This window comes from Eptatretus burgeri, chromosome 15 (assembly GCF_056783735.1).
Source record: "Eptatretus burgeri isolate ZD-2024b chromosome 15, Ebu_testis_v1, whole genome shotgun sequence".
Classification (NCBI taxonomy): domain Eukaryota; kingdom Metazoa; phylum Chordata; class Myxini; order Myxiniformes; family Myxinidae; genus Eptatretus; species Eptatretus burgeri.
The window spans coordinates 7,458,041-7,477,250 of NC_140975.1; the positions used below are offsets into that span (position 1 = coordinate 7,458,041).

General features: G+C 48.0%; 1 protein-coding gene across 2 annotated transcripts in view; it reads right to left on the bottom strand.

Moving 5' to 3' along the window:
* The window catches only part of XPO4 (exportin 4), a 108,000-nt gene that overhangs the window by 74,003 nt on the left and 14,787 nt on the right, over positions 1-19,210 (bottom strand). Inside the window, exon 5 of one of the 2 annotated variants that reach the window (XM_085857503.1) lies at positions 3,932-4,045. In XM_085857503.1, the coding sequence (XP_085713629.1) occupies positions 3,932-4,045 (114 nt within the window). Of the gene's footprint in view, positions 1-3,931; positions 4,049-19,210 lie in introns of both variants that reach the window. The other variant, XM_085857502.1, reaches the window with a different exon arrangement.

The window sequence follows — 19,210 nt, forward strand, 5'->3', positions numbered from 1 at the left end:
ACAAAGAGCAAAGTCAAAAGCGTTTTTTGTCTTGTTGCATTTTTTTTATCCACAGGTGGCACATTTCGATGGACACATTGGCGGACTGTAAGCTAACTGTGAGGCAGACAACCAAACGTGGTGAATGCTTCACAGAGACCAAGCTGGTCGGAACAGTATAAAGAATGTTCAGGATGGAGTCGAATACCCCATGGGCCCCAAACTGAGTCCATCGCTCAGTTTGTTTGGCAATTTCGGAAAAGGAAGGCAGGGTGTGGACAAATTCATTTTCAGAAACACGGGTCCACACTTCCTCAACGACAAGGTCCACACGAAGGCACCCAGGACTATCGACGGACTCAAAACAGCAATCCGGGATTGCACACATTGTATTCACCGATACATGGTTTCCCAAAGTTATGGACAATGTGGATACAGTTATACACAAGCTAAGCTTAATCGGAATGGTGCTCGTGTTGAATATATCCTGACATCAAACAAAACTTCACTTTCCTTTGTAAAGTGGTACCAGTTTAATGCTCGTCTCATTAACAGTTTTTTTTTTTTTTTTTTTTTTTTGTATACCTTGGTCGAGGCTCGTATGAGAGCTAACACACAACTCACAGCAAGGAGGCATGAGACAAGAGGGGCGGGAGTGGAAGGGACAAAACAGTGGGGAACAGACACATTAGGTGAACTGTGGAAGGGAGAGGGATGGGGATGGGATGGGGAACATGGCGAAGAGAAGATGTACATTTCAGGGACTTTCAGGAAGGAAAGTAGGAGAAATGAAGGAAGTGGGCTTGGGTGGATTATCGGGGGTAGAAAAGATCGAGGATTTGGATGGGGGAAGATAAGAGGTGGTGGTGAACAGCAGTTTTGAAAGCCTGGAGGGAAGAATGGGAAAGAATAGAGTGAGGAAGTTTATTCCAAAGGCGGGAAAAAAGAGGAATGAAAGAGTGAAGATGAGCAGTGATTCGTGATTTTGGTAGTTTTACCAGAAGGGGGTTGTTGGTGGACCTTGAGCGCCCTGTGGAAATGTGGTGGGGACAAATCGCAGAGAGAGCAGGGGGGGCAAGGCTGGAGAGGAGTCGGTAGAAGACAGAAAGACCACCGACCAACCTGCGGTGATTGAGTGAGAGGCCCAAAGACTCAGCTTCATTGCGGGAGATGCCGATGATCTTAAATGCCCTGGTTTCGACAGCGTTAAGCCGAGAAAGGTGGGAGGCAGGAGCACCAGCCCAGAGGGGAGAGCAGTACTCCATCAGGCTACGGACAAAAGCTTTGTAAGTGGTCAGGAGCTCAAGAGGGCCGAGGAAGGACTTAGCACGACGGAGGATTCCCAGTCGGCGACTGGCTTTTGAGGCGAGGTTGGAAATGTGACTTTCCCAGGAAAGGTCATGGCAGATAGTGAGACCTAGAAGCTTGAAAGAAAAGACTTCTTCCAGAGGATTGTTGAGAAAGTGGATGGGGGTTTTGTAAACGGTCCTTTCGAAGAGACATAGTGAGAGTGTGAGATTTGTGTGGATTGAAAGACATGTTCCACGTGTTGGACCAGTTTGTGATTTTATCCAGATCTGCAGTGAGTGAAGAAGCTGCTGCTTGCCGGTCTGAGGGATGACAGATGGTACGGCAGAGGGTGGAGTCGTCGGCAAAGAGAAATAGAGGATTTTCCAGAGAGTCCGAGAGATCATTGATGAAAACCAGAAAAAGAACAGGGCCCAGAACGCTACCTTGAGGAACTCCAGCCTGCACAGGAAGAGGGGATGAAAGAACTCCATTTAGGGCCACACGTTGACTGCGACAGGAGAGGAAGTCTGCGAGCCATGAGTGGAGATGGCCTTGAATACCATGGGAAGAGAGTTTGGTGAGTAGGGCAGGGTGTCAGACTGTGTCAAAAGCACGTGATATGTCCAGGGATACGGCTCGGATTTCCTGTCTGGCATTGAGGACCTCCATCCATTGATGGGAGAGCAGAAGCAGCATATCCAGGGTAGAGTGACCTGGTCTGAAACCAAATTGATGATTGGAAATCAAGCCATTGGAGAAGAGGAAGGATTTCATATCTGAGGCGATGATGGATTCCATCACCTTGCTGATGATTGGGAGAAGGCTGATTGGTCTGTAGTTATAGGGATCTGTTTTTGCACCTTTTTTATGCAGGGCGGTGATGTTAGCAGATTTCCAAGCAGATGGCAGATGACCTTGGGCAAATGAGAGGGTGAATAGAACAGAGAGAGGGTGAGCAAGAGCAGAAGAGCAGGCTTTGAGGACACGTGGGCTGATGCCGTCTGGACCGGTTGCAGAATCTGACTCGAGGTTTGAAAGCAAGCTCTCCACCTTGTCAGGAGAAAAGGATACAGAGTCCAGGGACAGTTGGGTACGACTGGGTAAAGTGGGTAGAGATAGTGATGGGTTTAGGACACAAGATTTAGCTGCAAACACCGAGTTTAGACATTCAGCTTTATCACGTGTGGAATCAGCAGTGCGGCCATTTGAGGTAAGGGAGGGGATGGAGGGGGAACATACACCAGAAACAGATTTGATTAGACAAATCTGTTTAGACAAATTAGACAAATTTGATTTGGGTTGTTCCGAATAAGTGAATAAAATCAGGTCCTTTGATCGAGAACACACTGTATAAACTGCACAAAGGATCTGGACCTAAAACCTCCAACCACTCCCCCCAGCCCTTGTGACAACTCTTCAAGCACGGTCCATGCCAGTTCGGTGTAAACAATACTTCTTATAAATGTATAATAATGTAAACACAGATACAACTAGAACGGCACTGGGTAGAGAGCATAACTATGCCAGGATGAACAGTTTAGGTTTTGTATCCCACTGAAACACCAGATCGGCATCCGGACCTTAACCAAAATCTATCTCGCAATGGTGAAGAATCCCATGAAAAATTAAAATAATTATCGGATCTGGATCCGGATCCTCAAAAATATTGAATCAACTCTTCCTTGTCACACAACCAACCTGCCCATCAAGTTTTGTCTGAATCTGTCCACAACTTTTTGAGATATCGTGCTATGTATTGCTTGTGGCCCGATCTCTCAATGGTGAAGGATAATTAAAAAAAAAAAATTCTCGAATCTGGATCTGGATCTGGATCTTCAACAAAATCCAATCAATTCATCCTGGCCACACACCCAACTTGTCCACCAAATTTCGTCTAAATTGGTCGACAACTTTTTGACAATTCCTGCTCACAGACAAACAAACAAACAAACAAACAGGGCTGAACACATAACCGCCGCCCACCTTTGGTGGCGGAGGTAATGAGAAAAGGATGATGGGTAATGTGGTTCACATGGTAAAAAGCAAGAGAAGAAAGATCTTCATGGTGAGCAAAAAGGATAAGTTTGTTACTGTGCTAAAGTGGTTATGGGGAGGAGAAGGCAAAGAGATGGGGATGTGTGGGCCATCTACAATACTTTGTAATAGTTGAACCACAGAGAAATCAATTCCCACAGGACATTGCCATGTACCCAGGACTCAAAAAAAGGGCAATGTGCCATTGTCACACGGAAAGGTCACATAAGCACCAGTCCTGTAAAGCATTGTTTCCACATCAATGGCTTCATCAGCAAGACAAAATGGTCAACATGAAACTTGTAAACATTAAAAAAAAAAAAAAAACACTGACCTAAAGCCAAATCAGAACGTGGATGTAAGGTTGCTGAGAATGGAAAAACCTTTACTGGCAGAGGATGATAGAAAGAAGCTGAAGTAGAAACAATAGCAAACAAAACAAATGCTAAAAGAAGAAAGGCCAGCAAAGGCAAATGTGGTTTAGAGCCACGACACATCACAAGCACGATGAGCGGATCAATTATCGAAGGAGGCCTGATTCAGACGGGAGAAAACCTCAACCAAAACAAAGAAGGCAAGAGAGGAGAGAGAGAGAGAGAGAGAGAGAGAGAGAGAGAGAGGAGCACACCTGGAAGGCACGCTTACACGTTGCGTGTCTTTCTAATCCCAACCCAAGGCTGCTCATCTTGCTCGAGCTGGAGAACTCTGTGAGCAGTGCAGACAGGATGGAGTACGCCAAAGTCTGCTGTGTGAGAGAGCGAGGGGACAGTAAGTACAGGTAAAAATCTGAGTGAGTTTAACGTTTATATTCAACAAGTGAAAGGGAAATAAACCTTGGGTTTCACCAGTACAAGGCCAAAAGGCCAAAGGTTTACCAAGCTATCCAATCAAATTGTACACAAGGTTAGCAAAACTCCAAATCAAGAATAATTAACATAGCAGCTTAAAAAAGCCCGAATCTCGACACGGATAACATTCAGTAAATGTTTGGATATTAATCCCTGAAACCAAGGAGATTAGGAGCGGGAGGTCATGTGTTCACAGGTTGGAAATGTTAAGTTGGTAAAAGTGCAATATAAAGGATTTTGAGAAATTCTTATTCTTATTATCCAAATATTATTCCGGAATGCAAACACTTTTTAATAGGTTAGTAGATCATATGGAATAGGTGAAGACTGTTCATTTAATTAAGACGTAAGCTTTGGATCTGACGAGTTTCCATGACGTCACATGTGTAGGGTAAAAACTCAAAAGGAAGTGACGTCATTGGAAACTCGCGACTTCACGGAAACTCGTAATTGGACATCTGCGGGGCAAAGGTGACATCATTGGAAACTCGTGCACCAATATTGACGAGTTTCCGGGACGCCACATCTGCGGGGCGCACTCACAAGGACGTGACGTCATTGGAAACTCGTCAATACAAAAAAGTCCTCTGATGAGAAGTGTCGGATAACTGTTACATTAACCTCAACGTTCCACACCTATTGTGCGAAAAACAAAAATTGTGCAAGTGTCATTTTGTTCAGCATCAGAAGCTTTAGAGATGAAGGATCCACAGAGGGGATGCAGCGCTGAACCAGCGGGAGCGTATTGAATGAATGAATGATGAATGAATGTCTTTTTGTTTACCAATGCGATTCAAGTTTCATGGGATAAAGCATCGCAGTGTGATATTCACAAAGTGAGGTGCGACTTGACTTAGATTGACAGAGACGCTGGACCAATTCATCTTTCTGAAACAGTGAACCAATACCCATGTTAGAGTTAGTACATATCTATACAGTATACCGGCAGGACAAAAACATTGAGAGACATCAGAGTACTTTTACAAGAATTACATGGGAAACTAGAATGGCACACGGTGGAACGCATATTCGGATTTGGATCTTCATCAAAATCTACACAATTTGTCACTGTCACACACCCAACCTGCCCGACAAATTTCATCCAAATCCATCAACAATTTTTTTCAGATATCATGCACACAAACAAACCAACCAACAAACAAACAAACAAAGAAAGACAGGAGTGAAAACATAACCTCCATCAATCACAGATGGCGGATGTAACTAGAAGGGCACTCTGGAGAGCGCATAATGTCGCCTCGTGCATTCATTCTAAACAAAAAATAACATCGTTAACTGAACACGCTACTATTATGGTCCACTGCTATAATGGCCCATGTGTCCGTATCATCCATGTACCGTAATATACCACATACAATGCCATTATCCATACCTTTATTAATTATCGATCGATTTAATTATTTGGACATTAAATGACCACTTTCGTGCAGAAGGCCAAATTGCATCAATGAAGGTGAATATGAAAAAAAAAAAATCAAACTTCAGTATATTCCTCATGGCTGATTGATCATATGTATGAGGTTTTGCATCGATCTGTTAAGCGGTTCTGGAGAAGAATATTTTTTCGTTTTTATTTTCAATCCAATATGGCCACCAGACCACTTGAATGATGACATCATAAATTTAATTTTTCACTCACATCGGGTCGATCAGGTATATGAAGTTTCAAATTTTCTGGAAAAGGATTTCGATTCAATCAATGAGGGCTGGAATACCACTTTTTGATTATGTCATCGTTATCACCATGTATTGTTGCGGGGCCGGGACGTCGGCCGACGAGCTCGACCACCAGATGGAGCAGTAGAGTCGGCTCGACCAATCGCCCGGAATTCAGATCGTCGCCCCGGATAAATCCGGAGTCGACGGGTCCTTTGTTTTGGACTGTTAAGGGTCAATATTTACACCACGTGGTACAGGGTTATTTGCCAAATCTTCAAAATACCTAGAGATCACGTGGCGATCTACCGAGTCTTCACACCCTCGATGGAACTCGTACGGAAACGAGCCGCTTGGCGCGCTCATTCCGTGTGCGATTCCGAGCGGTTTAATCGCCAAGAACCGTCGGTCCCGATTGTCCCGTTACAACGGCCATGGCAGTGGCCTTGCTAATTTTCCCCAGCACGTGACACACTCAGTCAATGAAGGAATTGACACGAACGAGCTGAAAACATTTAACAAATGGGGGTTTATTTATACAACAATAATGGGGGGAAATTAGGGAAGCACGTAAGAACAGAATTAAACCGAATAAAACAAGGCAATGATATAGTGAGAAAGCACTTATACAATTCACTACTTACTGACTTGCGCCACAAACACACATACGCACACACCCAAAATGGTCGGACCAGGTGGTCTTTATTGACCTATCTTGGACTTGCCCGCCTCGTGCGGTCTTCAAGGACCAGGTCCTCGGGGCCGAACTGGACCCCCAGCATGATCCGGACGACCCAAGCGAGCGAAGTCGGCAGGCGAAGGCTGGCGGGAGAAGACCCTCCGCGCGCAGACACTTTCGAGAACCAGCGGAGAACGACAGGACAACGTGCCACACCCAGAACCAACTCGCGCGAACGCGCAGACCGCGCCTATAATTATACCCCCCGCCTCGGAGGAGGGGGGGGCGCCTCCTCACGACCCTCCCTCTCTCACTGGCTGGTTTTGGCACGCAAAGTCGCTCTTCGTTTCTCTCACTTGCCAAAACGGGCGGCAAGCCCCTTGATTGGCCCAGGGGCATGGTGACGTCACGCGGCCCCCTTTCCTCCTGTCGCGGGCCCGGATTGGCTGAGTGGCGGTCACCCCACCCGCTGCACGGCGATTGGTCGAGGGTCGCTTTGCGGCTCCTTCCCGAACTCCGCCTTCTTCCAAAGGACCGCCCCTCACACAGTCGGGGAAGTTGAGCAACATGTTTCTGCAGGGGCTCCGCCCACCCCTGATGTCGGCCAGAGTGAGGTGAAGGAAGCGAAGTGAAGGTGAGGGTGATGCGGTGTCGTCGGCAGTGATGTCGGTGGTGTAAAAATACACGAAAAGAAAACCTGACTATTAAAATAACTCCACAGCGCAGGAACATTTAATTACCCATTAGACAGGTCGGGACCCTAACTGGCAACATGTACTTACCGATATAATTGATCTAAAGGACCTGTATGTTGTGTGCTCATGCCTTCCAGATTCGCAACAATATACCCCATGTGGAGTTGAGGACATATGCCAAGTATCAATTTTTTTTGTTGTTGAGCGGATTCAGATATGACTTCCAAGTTTTTTGTTTTAAGCCAATATGGCTGTCACACAATGTGACCTATGACGTCAAAGTTATCAATAAAATATTCCAAATGGGGAGTCCCCCCTTTGATTAAAGTTTCACATTGATTGGACAAGTGGTTGCATTGAAAAATAATTTTTAACTTAAAATATACAGACGTGGACAGACACAAAAAAACACAACACACCATGGAGGTGAGGGGTGGGAGGTGGCATGTTTTGCCGCCTCCCCTTGCCGGAGATAGATGGGACCGAATACCACACCGAATACAACTTTGACGGGAGTAAAGACCGCAACAAGGGCAGCAGCTTTGGTGGTACGGAGGACTGTGTCTACACGTCCTCTGTTCCGGATTCAGGACGCGTCCGGAGACAAACACCGCCCAAACATAACCACTGTCCGGATATGTCCAGAGACAGAGACACAAAGAGACAGAGAGACAGAGAGACAAAATTTGGCTCGGAAATTTAGAAAACACGTAAATACGGCAAACAGCTCTGAAATCGGGTGTTATTTCACAATAACTCGCTCAGGGTGACGGAGCACGAACCACTCGCTCAGGGCGACGGAGCACGAACCACTCGCTCAGGGCGACGGAGCACGGACCACTCGCTCAGGGCGACGGAGCACGGACCACTCGCTCAGGGCAAAGGAGCACGGACCACTCGCTCAGGGCAAAGGAGCACGGACCACTCGCTCAGGGCGAAGGAGCACGGACCACTCGCTCAGGGCGAAGGAGCACGGACCACTCGCTCAGGGCGAAGGAGCACGGACCACTCGCTCAGGGCGACGGAGCACGAACCACTCGCTCAGGGCGATGGGGCACGAATCACTCGCTCAGGGTGAGGGGCACGAACCACTCGCTCAGGGCGACGCGGTACGAACCACTCGCTCAGGGCGACGGGTCACGAACCACTCACTCAGGGCGACGGGGCACAAACCACATGCTCAGGGCGACGGAGCACGAACCACTCGCTCAGGGCGACGGAGCACGGACCACTCGCTCAGGGCGACGGAGCACGGACCACTCGCTCAGGGCGACGGAGCACGGACCACTCGCTCAGGGCGACGGAGCACGGACCACTCGCTCAGGGCGACGGAGCACGGACCACTCGCTCAGGGCGACGGAGCACGGACCACTCGCTCAGGGCGACGGAGCACGGACCACTCGCTCAGGGCGACGGAGCACGGACCACTCGCTCAGGGCGACGGAGCACGGACCACTCGCTCAGGGCGAAGGAGCACGGACCACTCGCTCAGGGCGACGGAGCACGGACCACTCGCTCAGGGCGACGGAGCACGGACCACTCGTTCAGGGTGACGGAGCACGAACCACTCGCTCAGGGCGACGGAGCACGAACCACTCGCTCAGGGCGACGGAGCACGAACCACTCGCTCAGGGCGACGGAGCACGAACCACTCGCTCAGGACGACGGAGCACGAACCACTCACTCAGGGATACGGAGCACGAATCACTCACTCAAGTCATAGGAACACAAACCACTCTCTCACAGTGATGTGGCGGGCAAAAGCGTCCGCAGTGAGTGAAGGATTCGCTAAGGATGACGTAGCACGGTACCGCTATCGACTGAGGCGTTCGGCAAGTGGATTCAGCACTCATGCAAGCACTCCCATGAAATGGTTGAGAAGAAACGGTCAGCCATGCGATCGCTGCATATCATGTAGGATCCCTTTAACTTTGAAGCCAGTCTTTACCACGCACACATCAGTTAATGAAATAAAATGAATTCGGTCAAGTAATGACTTTATCCACAAAAGAGTTGCAGCTTAATGCAGAACAACCCTGGAGACATCGCAAAGTTCAATCGCCCGTAAAATACACATTGCAGATAATTCACCATTTTGCCTGCTCATGTGTGCACGCCACCGGGTGCATCGGTTCGGGGTTCGCCAAACGTGATAACTTTATTTTAAAACGTCCGTTTTCACCAGATATGATTTGTTTCCCTGCAGAGCATTTCACGAGGCCTCCGAAAGTATACACACAGATCTGGCAGACACTATGGATAGGCAGTTCCTCTGGAGGACAGGGCATGAGGTCGATCAATGAATGCATTAAATCATATCGCTCCATGAAGCTCGTTAATTTTGGCACGTTCCTAAATTTTTGGTTCACTTGATATAATTCTCCAAACAGTGAAAAATGGAAAGTTTAATGCTTTGGAAGTTCCACATTTTCTTGTGCATCTATGGGGAAGGAGGGAACATTACCTTGTGGCACATGATATAAACATTGCAGATAATCCGCCATCTTGCCTGTTCGTCTGTTCACGCGTCACGTGTGGTGCATCAGTTCGGAGGTCCGCACAAACATTATAACTGTTTTAAAACGTCCATTTTTCACCAGATTTGCTTTGACTCCCTGCAGAGCACCTTGCGAAACCTCCAAAAATATACACCGATCTGGCAGGTGCTGTGGATAGGCAGTCCCTCTGGGGGAACAGGGCATGAGGTCCAGCAGAGAATGCATTAAATCATATCGCTCAATGAAGCTGGTTGATTTTGGCACGTTCCTAAATGTTTTGTTCTATCAATATAATTCTCCAAACAGTAGAAAAAGTTAAGTTTAATGCTTTGTCGAAATTTCACATTTTCTTGTGTATTTATGGAGAAGGAGGGAACATAACCTTGCTTGCGTGAAGTAAATAGGTATATCAGCTTAGTTATAAGACTCGTTTATTTCTTTAAATTATTAGATTTCACAACAGATTTGTCACTCATTTAGTCTGGACGATATCCGATCCTCAAAACCGAAATAATATTTTGATGATATACTTTAATTAGTCCGTGAGAGTAGATAGTGGAAAATCGCATCATATAATGCAGGAAATTGCTCCAAGCTCCTAATTTGAAAACTATCATATTTACAAAAGTGATTTATCCAGCGATTTGTAGAAATGATGAACAGGCATTCGATAATATGAGTGAGGAAAGTAAAAAAAAAAAACTTTATCGTTAAGAAATCGATGCGGCCATATCCAAGTCAAGGCATGGTTGAACAGGCCAAAAAACACATGGCTGCTTCAGACACCAGCAAAGTTACCTAGGAAACGCCTTAAGATTTCAGAGAGCGAGATGGCCAAGGATCGCCTGATAAAGGATATAATTAAATAAGGTCGTTAATTACCTTCAAATCGGGTGTTTTAATTAATGCAAACACCCAATTTTTACTCATGCACTTCCGTGGAGTATTCTTAGTAAGCATGCAAAGTTTCAGGCTGCTACGTTTTATGGTTTTGTAGTTATGGACAGACACGCGCACGCACGCACGCACGCACGCACGCACGCACGCACACACACGGGAGCCAGGGGCATCAAACTCATGTAAATGAGGTACCAATGTTGCACCCCATGGGATGTTGGGACCCACAGCACTAACTCTCAAACTGACCGTCTGCCGGGATCTGGTAGGTGGGTGTGGCCCCCAGGGCCTTTATAGTGACCCCTGAAAAAGGGTCTAGATCATGTATTCTAGGTACCGGCTGAAACCAATTCAGAATCGTGCGTTATGATTCCACGAATATGAAGTGACACGTGACAGCATTTTGAGTGGTGGAACCCCCCCCCGGCAGACGCCCTTAAAGGGACCCTGAAAAAGGGTCTCGATCATGTTTTCTAGGTACCGGCTGAAACCAATTCAGAATCATACTCTGGGTTCCCCAGAGTACGAAATGACCCATGACAGACGTTTTGAGTGGTGGAACCCCCCGGCAGACGCCTTTAAAGGAACCACTTTTGTGACCCCTGAAAAGGGGTCTAGATCATGTATTCTAGGTACTGGCTGAAACCAATTCAGAATTATAGTCTGGGTTTCCCTGAGTACGAAATGACCCAGGACAGACGTTTTGAGTGGTGGAAAAAAACCCGGCAGACGCCATTAAAGGAACCACTTAGTGTGACCCCTGACGTCATGGGGGAGTTGAGGTGCCTTTTTTGCCAACACCCCGTCACGTAAATCATGGATCCGCTCCTGTGAAACCAAGTCTATATTGCTAAAACTGTTTCCTACACCTAAAAGTGCCGACAGATGTTTGTTTAAACAAGCAAAGTCTAGTTGGTGTGTCTTTGATTAAAGACCGGGTTTCGGAGACTGCAGTTCAGCCTTGATTGTAGACACCTCGCCGTGCTCGTTGCATGTCGTTGCTTGGCAACTGAAAGTGGCACGCTTCTAAAAATACGACGGTGACCTTGGCCTCCACCCGGCCTTTAACGGCATGCCCACATAAATACAACATACGACATACGATACATACGACAGATCGTCTATCAAGGAAATTGATCGGTGGTTACGGGGCGCAGAGGATCTTCCGTTTGTCATCAGCGGCCCCTTACAAGTATCTTGACAAAGTGGCCAGTAATTGCTGAAGAATAGTAACTTCAAAGACCAATTGGCTGCGTTTGTCCTCGAAGAATGGGGAAAGAATCAATATGGCCCGATTCTTGGGGGAAAGATATTGATTGTGTCGCACGGTGGAAACTGCTGTCGCTACATCTACAATGCACAGAACGAGTGTATCGCTGTCGATCGTCCAAGCCACCTTCAAGGGAAACACGAAGAAGCGGATACTCTGATCGCGTTTCATGCCAGTAGTGTTGCTGGATGTATTGTGGTCAGAGCATCAGATACAGATGTAATGGCCATCCTTATTCATATGCTGGGAAGACATGTAGAGAGCGGTACGCAGGGACCAACAGTGATCATGGACTGTGGCGTTGCCAACAATCGCCGATACATCGATCTGAATCAAATCGTAAAGGGTTTGGAAGCCATGCAACCTGGACTGTCATTGGCAATCATTGCCATCCACGTCTTCATTGGAACAGACTTCACGACGGCATTCTACCGTAAGGGAAAGGTTGGGCCGTTGGAGATCCTCATGAAGGACAGTTCCGGCCGGTTCATCAAGGCATTCCAAAACATCAGTACCGCAGACAAACCAGATGAGCCTACTCTACAGGAGTACACCTGCGTAGTGTACGGACAGAGCGGTCAGGTCGACATCAATGAGGCGAGACATGCCAAATTACTGCAAATGACAGACAAGATCAATCATGTCAGTAAAGCTTGCACTGTTCTACTCTGGTTTACTTTATTGCCCGTAGAAGTATTTTGTAACTGACCCTGTATCTGATTCATCGGAGTGACACGTTTCATGCATTCTTTTTCTGCAGGATACGCCGCTGGTGAACGTGAAGCAGATCGACTGCGCCCTCCTACCACCCTGCCAGAAAAGTCTGGCAGAGAAGATTGCACGCACCAACTACGTCAGCATGCTGTGGGGTCGTGCCACGACGGCAAATCCGGCACAGGGCCTGGATCCTCTGGACTACGGATGGCGACGAGAGGGTGAATGTCTCATTCCAGAATGGTTTTCGGGACCCGAAGTGCCAGTCGATCTCTTTCGAGCCAACACCAACGTCAGCGACTCCATCACTACTGCCGACACTGTAGATAACGATGTTTCGGAAGACGACACCGACAATGAGCCATGGAGCGAGGAAGATAGCGAGACAGATTGATTCGACGATAGTTTGCAATAACCGAGAATTTACAGAGACAGTGCGGCGATAGTTAACAGATACAGCAGTGTGCTACATATTATAAGTCATAGTTAACAGAGGTAGCAGTGTGCTATGTATTATAAGTGAGAGTTGACAGAAACAGCAGCGCGCTATGTATCCTATGTGAAAGTAGAGACAGCACTGTGCTGTATTATAAGTTGATAGATACAGCTGTGAGCTATGTATTATAAGTGAGAGTTAATATAGACAGCAGTGAGCGATGTATTATAAGTGAGAGTTGATCTAGACAGCAGTGAGCTATGTATTATAAGTGAGAGTTGATAGACAGACAGCAGTGAGCTATGTATTATAAGTGAGAGTTGATATAGACAGCAGTGAGCTATTAAATTAGGTGAGAGTTTACAGAGACAGTAGTGGACTGTGAGTGAGTGTTGTCGACAGAGAGACTAGCGTGTTATATGTGATGAGACCAGCGCAGTAGAAAACGGTTTAGACAAAGCTACGTATATTTGCATGACTTGAGAGTTGTCATAAACAGTTACAGCAAAGATATTGTTGCGAATTCGCGCCCGCCGGCGTGCGAGCAGCCACGTAACTCGAATCGCGGCACGTCGCCCACCGGACGGACAATTCCGTCGTGACCCTCTCGGACTAACGCCGGGAACTAGTCACGGGTGGGCCTTTCGGCCTCACCACGATCGTGACAATCGGCCCCCCGCGTGGGATAGGGTTGTTCGCCAAATTCGACCTACCTAAGTACCCACACGGAGGGTAGACTGGGCGATCGCACCTCGCCGCAGGTCGACTTCGGACACGGGCCACTTTAAGCGACCCGTTCCGTACTATCGGGATAACCGAGCGGTGTTATCGTCAACCTCGACGGTTCCGATTAATTGTCAGGCGTATTTAGCCCACGACCAACCTTTTACGTGAAGTAAGATGGAGATTCAATTAAAGAAAAGACGAAGCGAAACGGGAAAAACAGGTCAACATAAGGCACATTTATTCCGTGGCAAACGGAAAGCACACATATACAATTACAACAATTATGCACCAAAAGCAAATGTAACAAAAGGAACACAACAATTATGCACCAAAAGCAATTGCAACAAAAGAAACACAATGCAGATCTACTACTGACTATGCGAGCACACGGCAACACTTACACAGTTTTACTTTACAGACGGCGCCGACAACACATATACTCAAAATCAAAAGAAAAGGGCCACCCTCAACGACGAGGGGGCAGACGGGCCTGGGGCCGAGACCGCGTGGAGCCTACCCGTCTTGTGATGAGCCGCAAAATGGCGGCGGTGCCCCGACTCCGCGCTCCTTCGCGGGTTTCGTTGGCACTGCTTGGAATGGGGTGGGAACGGGGCCCCCCTCTTCGCACTATCTCAGCGCGGGGGGAAACAGGGGGGTTGTTGATGCTCTGGGGAAAGAGGATAGCTGGCTTGCTTGGGTCCCGCGACGAGCGACTCCACTGCGCCCTCGACCGCGTTCCCGGCTTCTCCTCTCTGCAGCTCCCCGAAAGACTCCGAACCCCGACAGACCGACTCTCCTCCAGACCCGTCTTGACTGCTGCTGCCACACTTCACCGCCGCCGCCACAATGCGCCCGAGCCCGGAACAGAAACTCTTCTCTCTCTCGATTCGCCCCGCGCTCGGCGCTTTATAGTCAGCAGGAGAAACCATATGCAGATTTTCGGATCAGGATCGGCTTGGGGGCGGAGCCACGCTCGCCCATTGGACGGAGGAAAAGTGGGCGTGAATCATTCCTGATTCTCGAATTTGCATATATCGATTCTACTCCGACGCGCCTGGAGGCGGGGCCAAATCGCCCCGCGCTCGCTGATAGGACGGAACAGAAGTGGGCGTGAATCATTCCTGATCCGACTTCCCCGGAAAGGCCGCTTTTGCACCCGCTGCTCGGCGCGCGCCCTGTACGAGTCCAGGATCGGCGCCCACAAGCGGTGCGGGAATGGCGGCAGAAGGAGGAGAGGTGAAGGTGGTGGAGGGTTATTGTGGTGGTCCCTGGCCACGGTGACGCTTGGAATGGCGGTGATGCGATGATTGCGAGAGCGAGTTGTGACGGTAAAGGTCGTGGCTGTTGGCGTTGTTGTTGTTGTTGTTGTTGTTGTTGTTGTTGTTGTTGTGAAGCGGCGTTGTGGTTGGTGGTTGTTGTGTGATGGCGGTTGAGACGTGGTTGGCTCAAAATAAAGATAGAACAGAAAAACGGCTATCTTAAAGGGTCGCAGCCCGAATGAATGACATTTATTCCCTTTAAACAACGGGTTTGGGCTAACTACACATGTACTTACAGAGATACCTCACCTACGGGACCTGAATGGTGGTTTGCAAATTTCCTCAACCACAACAATATAAATAGCCCATACACCCATAAAGTTACACATTCTCAAGTAATCGTAATTGTTTACAAAAAACTAATATGGGAATTCATTCAAAATCCGCGATATTTCGTTGCATATTTCTGCTAATTTACTTCGATAGGGTACGAGGTGTTATTGCTATTCAGTGGTTTGAGTATTTTTTATTTCGCGGATGTGCCCCTTTAACTGGCAGCAGACAGTTACAGAATGCAGTCGATTTGCAATATGCTTATATCCTGTATTGATAGTTTACTAGAGAGGATGTGCTATGTCCTTTGATTACCGAGTGGTTCTCCCACCGAAAACGTCTGCCATGGGACATTTCGTGTCACCCCAACGCTTCTCAATTGGCACAATATAGTGATCTAGAGCACCTGCTCAGGGGTGGGCGTCTGCCAGGGGGTGTCCACGACTCAAAACGTCTGTCCTGGGTCATTTCCTACTCAGGGAAACCCAGACTATGATTCTGAATTGGTTTCAGCCGGTACCGAGAATACATGATCGAGACCCCTTTTCAGGGGTCACAAAAGTGGTTCCTTTAAGGGCATCTGCCAGGGGGTTTCCACCACTCAAAACGTCTGTCATGGGTCATTTCGTACTCAGGGGAACCCAGACTATGATTCTGAATTGGTTTCAGCCGGTACCTAGAAAACATGATCGAGACCCTTTTTCAGGGTCCCTTTAAGGGCGTCTGCCGGGGGAGTTTCCACCACTCAAAACGTCTGTCACGTGTCACTTCATATTCGTGGAATCACAACGCACGATTCTGAATTGGTTTCAGCCGGTACCTAGAATACATGATCTTGACCATTTTTCAGCGGTCACTATAAAGGCCCTGGGGTCCACACCCACTACCAGATCCTGGCAGACGGTCAGTTTGAGAGTTAGTGCTGTGGGTCCCAACATCCCATGGGGTGCAACATTGGTACCTCGTTCACATGTTCGATGCCCCTGGCTGCGGGTCTAACACACACACACACACACACACACACACACACACACACACACACACACACACACACACACACACACACACACACACACACACACACACACACACACACACACACACACACACACGTAGATATATACACTACATAGCCCAAAGTATGTGGACACCTGCTCGTTCAACAACTTCCAAAATCATTGGCATTAATATGGAGTCGGTTCCCCTTTTGCTGCTACAACAGCCTCCACTCTTCTGAGAAGGCTTTCCACTGGATGTTGGAACATTTCTGCGGGAATTTGCTTCCATTCAGCCAAAAGAGCATTGGTGAAATCGGGCACTGATGTTGTGCGATGAGGTCTTGCTCGCAATCGGCGTTCGAATTCATCCCAAATGTGTTCGATGGGGTTGAGGTCAGGGCTCTGTGCAGGCCGGTCAAGTTCTTCCGCACCGATCTCGCCAAACCATTTCTGTATTGACGTCGCATTGTGAATGGGGGCATGTCATGCTGAAACAGGAAATCGCCTTCCCCAAACTGTTGCCACAAAGTTGGAAGCACAGAATCGTCTAGAATATCATTGTATGCTGTAGCGTTAAAATTTCCCTTCACTGGATCTAAGGGGCCGAGCACAAACCATGATAAACAATCCCAGACCATTATTCCTCCTCAACCAAACTTTACAGTTGGCACTATGCATTCGGGCAGGTAGCGTTCTCCTGGCATCCGCCAAACCCAGATTCGTCCGTTGGACTGCCAGATGGTGAAGCGTGATTCATCACTCCAGAGAACGCGTTTCCACTGCTCCAGAGTCCAATAGAGGTGAGCTTCACACCATTCCAGCCAACACTTGGCATTGCGCATGGTGATCTGAGGCTTGTGCGTGACTGCTCGGCCATGAAAACCCATTTCATGAAGCTCTCGAAAAACAGTGTTTGTGCCGACGTTACTTCCATTCAGTTTGGAACTCAGTGGTGAGTGTTGCAACGGACGACAGACAATTTTTTTTCCATGCTACGCGCTTCAGCACTCAGCGGTCACATTCTGTGAGCTTGTGTGGCCTACCACGTTACAGCTGAGCTGTTGTTGCTCATAGACGTTTCCACTTCACAATAACAGCACTTACAGTTGACTGGGGCAGCTCCAGCAGGACAGAAATTTTACGAACTGACTTGTTGGAAAGGTGGCATCTCATGATGGTGCCACGTTGAAAGTCACTGAGCTCTTTAGTGCAGCCTATTCCACTGCCAATGTTTGTCTATGGAGATTGCATTGCTGTGTGCTTTATTTTATACACCTTTCAGCAATGGGCATGGCTGAAATAGCCGAATCCACTAATTAGAAGAGGTGACCGCATATTTTTGGCGATGTAGTGTATTTCTAGTGGATTTGTGGCCCTGAAAAGGGCTGTTTGGGTTTGATGAAGCTTTTCAGTTAAACCAAGGAAATCCTCGTCAATGCTTTCCTCGTCAAAGACAGCACGTAACTCCTCCGAATCAGGGTAGAGTAAGTCCACGTCACTGTCCACATGATTTGCAGCCTTCTCCTCCCAAACGATGTCATCCTCTTGTGCTGTCCATGTTGTTGGAGGTGCAGCGTTTCAGAAATGCTCGCTTGATGATGTCCGACGGTATCTCCTCCCACACATTGACGATCCAGCCGCAGATCATCGAAAGGTCGACCTTTCTCATCCTCCCACTCTTGGTGTAGGTCTTCTCCCCACTCATTATCCAGTCGGACCAGCAGCGACGTAGCCCGTGTTTGTACAGCTGATTCATGGACACATCGAGGGGCTGCAGGAGTGATGTCATCACACCTGGGATGATGACTAGATTGGTGTTGGTCCGACGGAGCAGCGCTTTGGTGTCATCGGTCTTGTGACAACTGAATGTATCCAGGACTGGCATGCTCCGTCGTAAGGAGAGATCGCCATCCGGCCGACCACTCCAGACCGTGTGCACCCAGTCCTGGACCAGTAGAAATTATGTGTGTGAATTTCCACTCACGCCAGCAGTCTCCCAATCAACATAATGCTCAGCCAACATAGCGACGGGTGTAATCGTGAAAGTTCAACCAAGATGCATGTGGCCAATGTTCCTCGGCATCCAGGTCGAAAATCCCGGCGAGAAACATGTCACGAAATGTTGATTTTCAATTGATGAAAATACCAAGTCCAGGAAATAGGAAAGTTCGTCTGCGATGGTTCCACCACGATGCAGCTCATGTTTCTCAAAATCTGGGTCAAATACTGTTACGGATTTGGAAGTTTACTGCACTCAACATACAGGTCCTAGAGCTCAGTTATTTCGATAAATGAATGTGGATAGATAGCTCCCCTTTCCCTAATCTAATGGGTGAATAAATGTAAATGTGCTGCGAGTTACTTTGATAGTCAGGGTTTTCTTTTATTTTACACCACCAACGATAACAACACCAATGATAACACCACCAACGATAACACCAACGATGACAACAACAACGATGACAACACCAACGATAACTACAACACCAACGAAAACCATCTGCTCCCGGCAATCTCCGTGCGCTCGCTGAAATGCGGGTGTGTTCAGAATGCATTCACGAACTGAATTCCATTCCCTAATATGGACATGAATCGGCTCGCTTGGGCACTCCAAGAAATGGGATGCGACAGCCCCCACCCAACGATGAGCGAACTGAATTCCATTCCCTAATATGGGCATGAATTGGCTCGCTTAGGCACTCCAAGAAATGGGATGCGACAGCCCTCACCAACGGCGAACGAGTCACGCCAGAAACGAGCCGCGCCCGAGAGGGATAAGAAGGAAACGGAGAGACAGAAGTGGGCTCTTCTGGGTTCTTGTTCTGGGTTCTTGGTTGGTGGTTGTTCGGAAAGCACAGAAGGTGGTTGGTGGTTCTT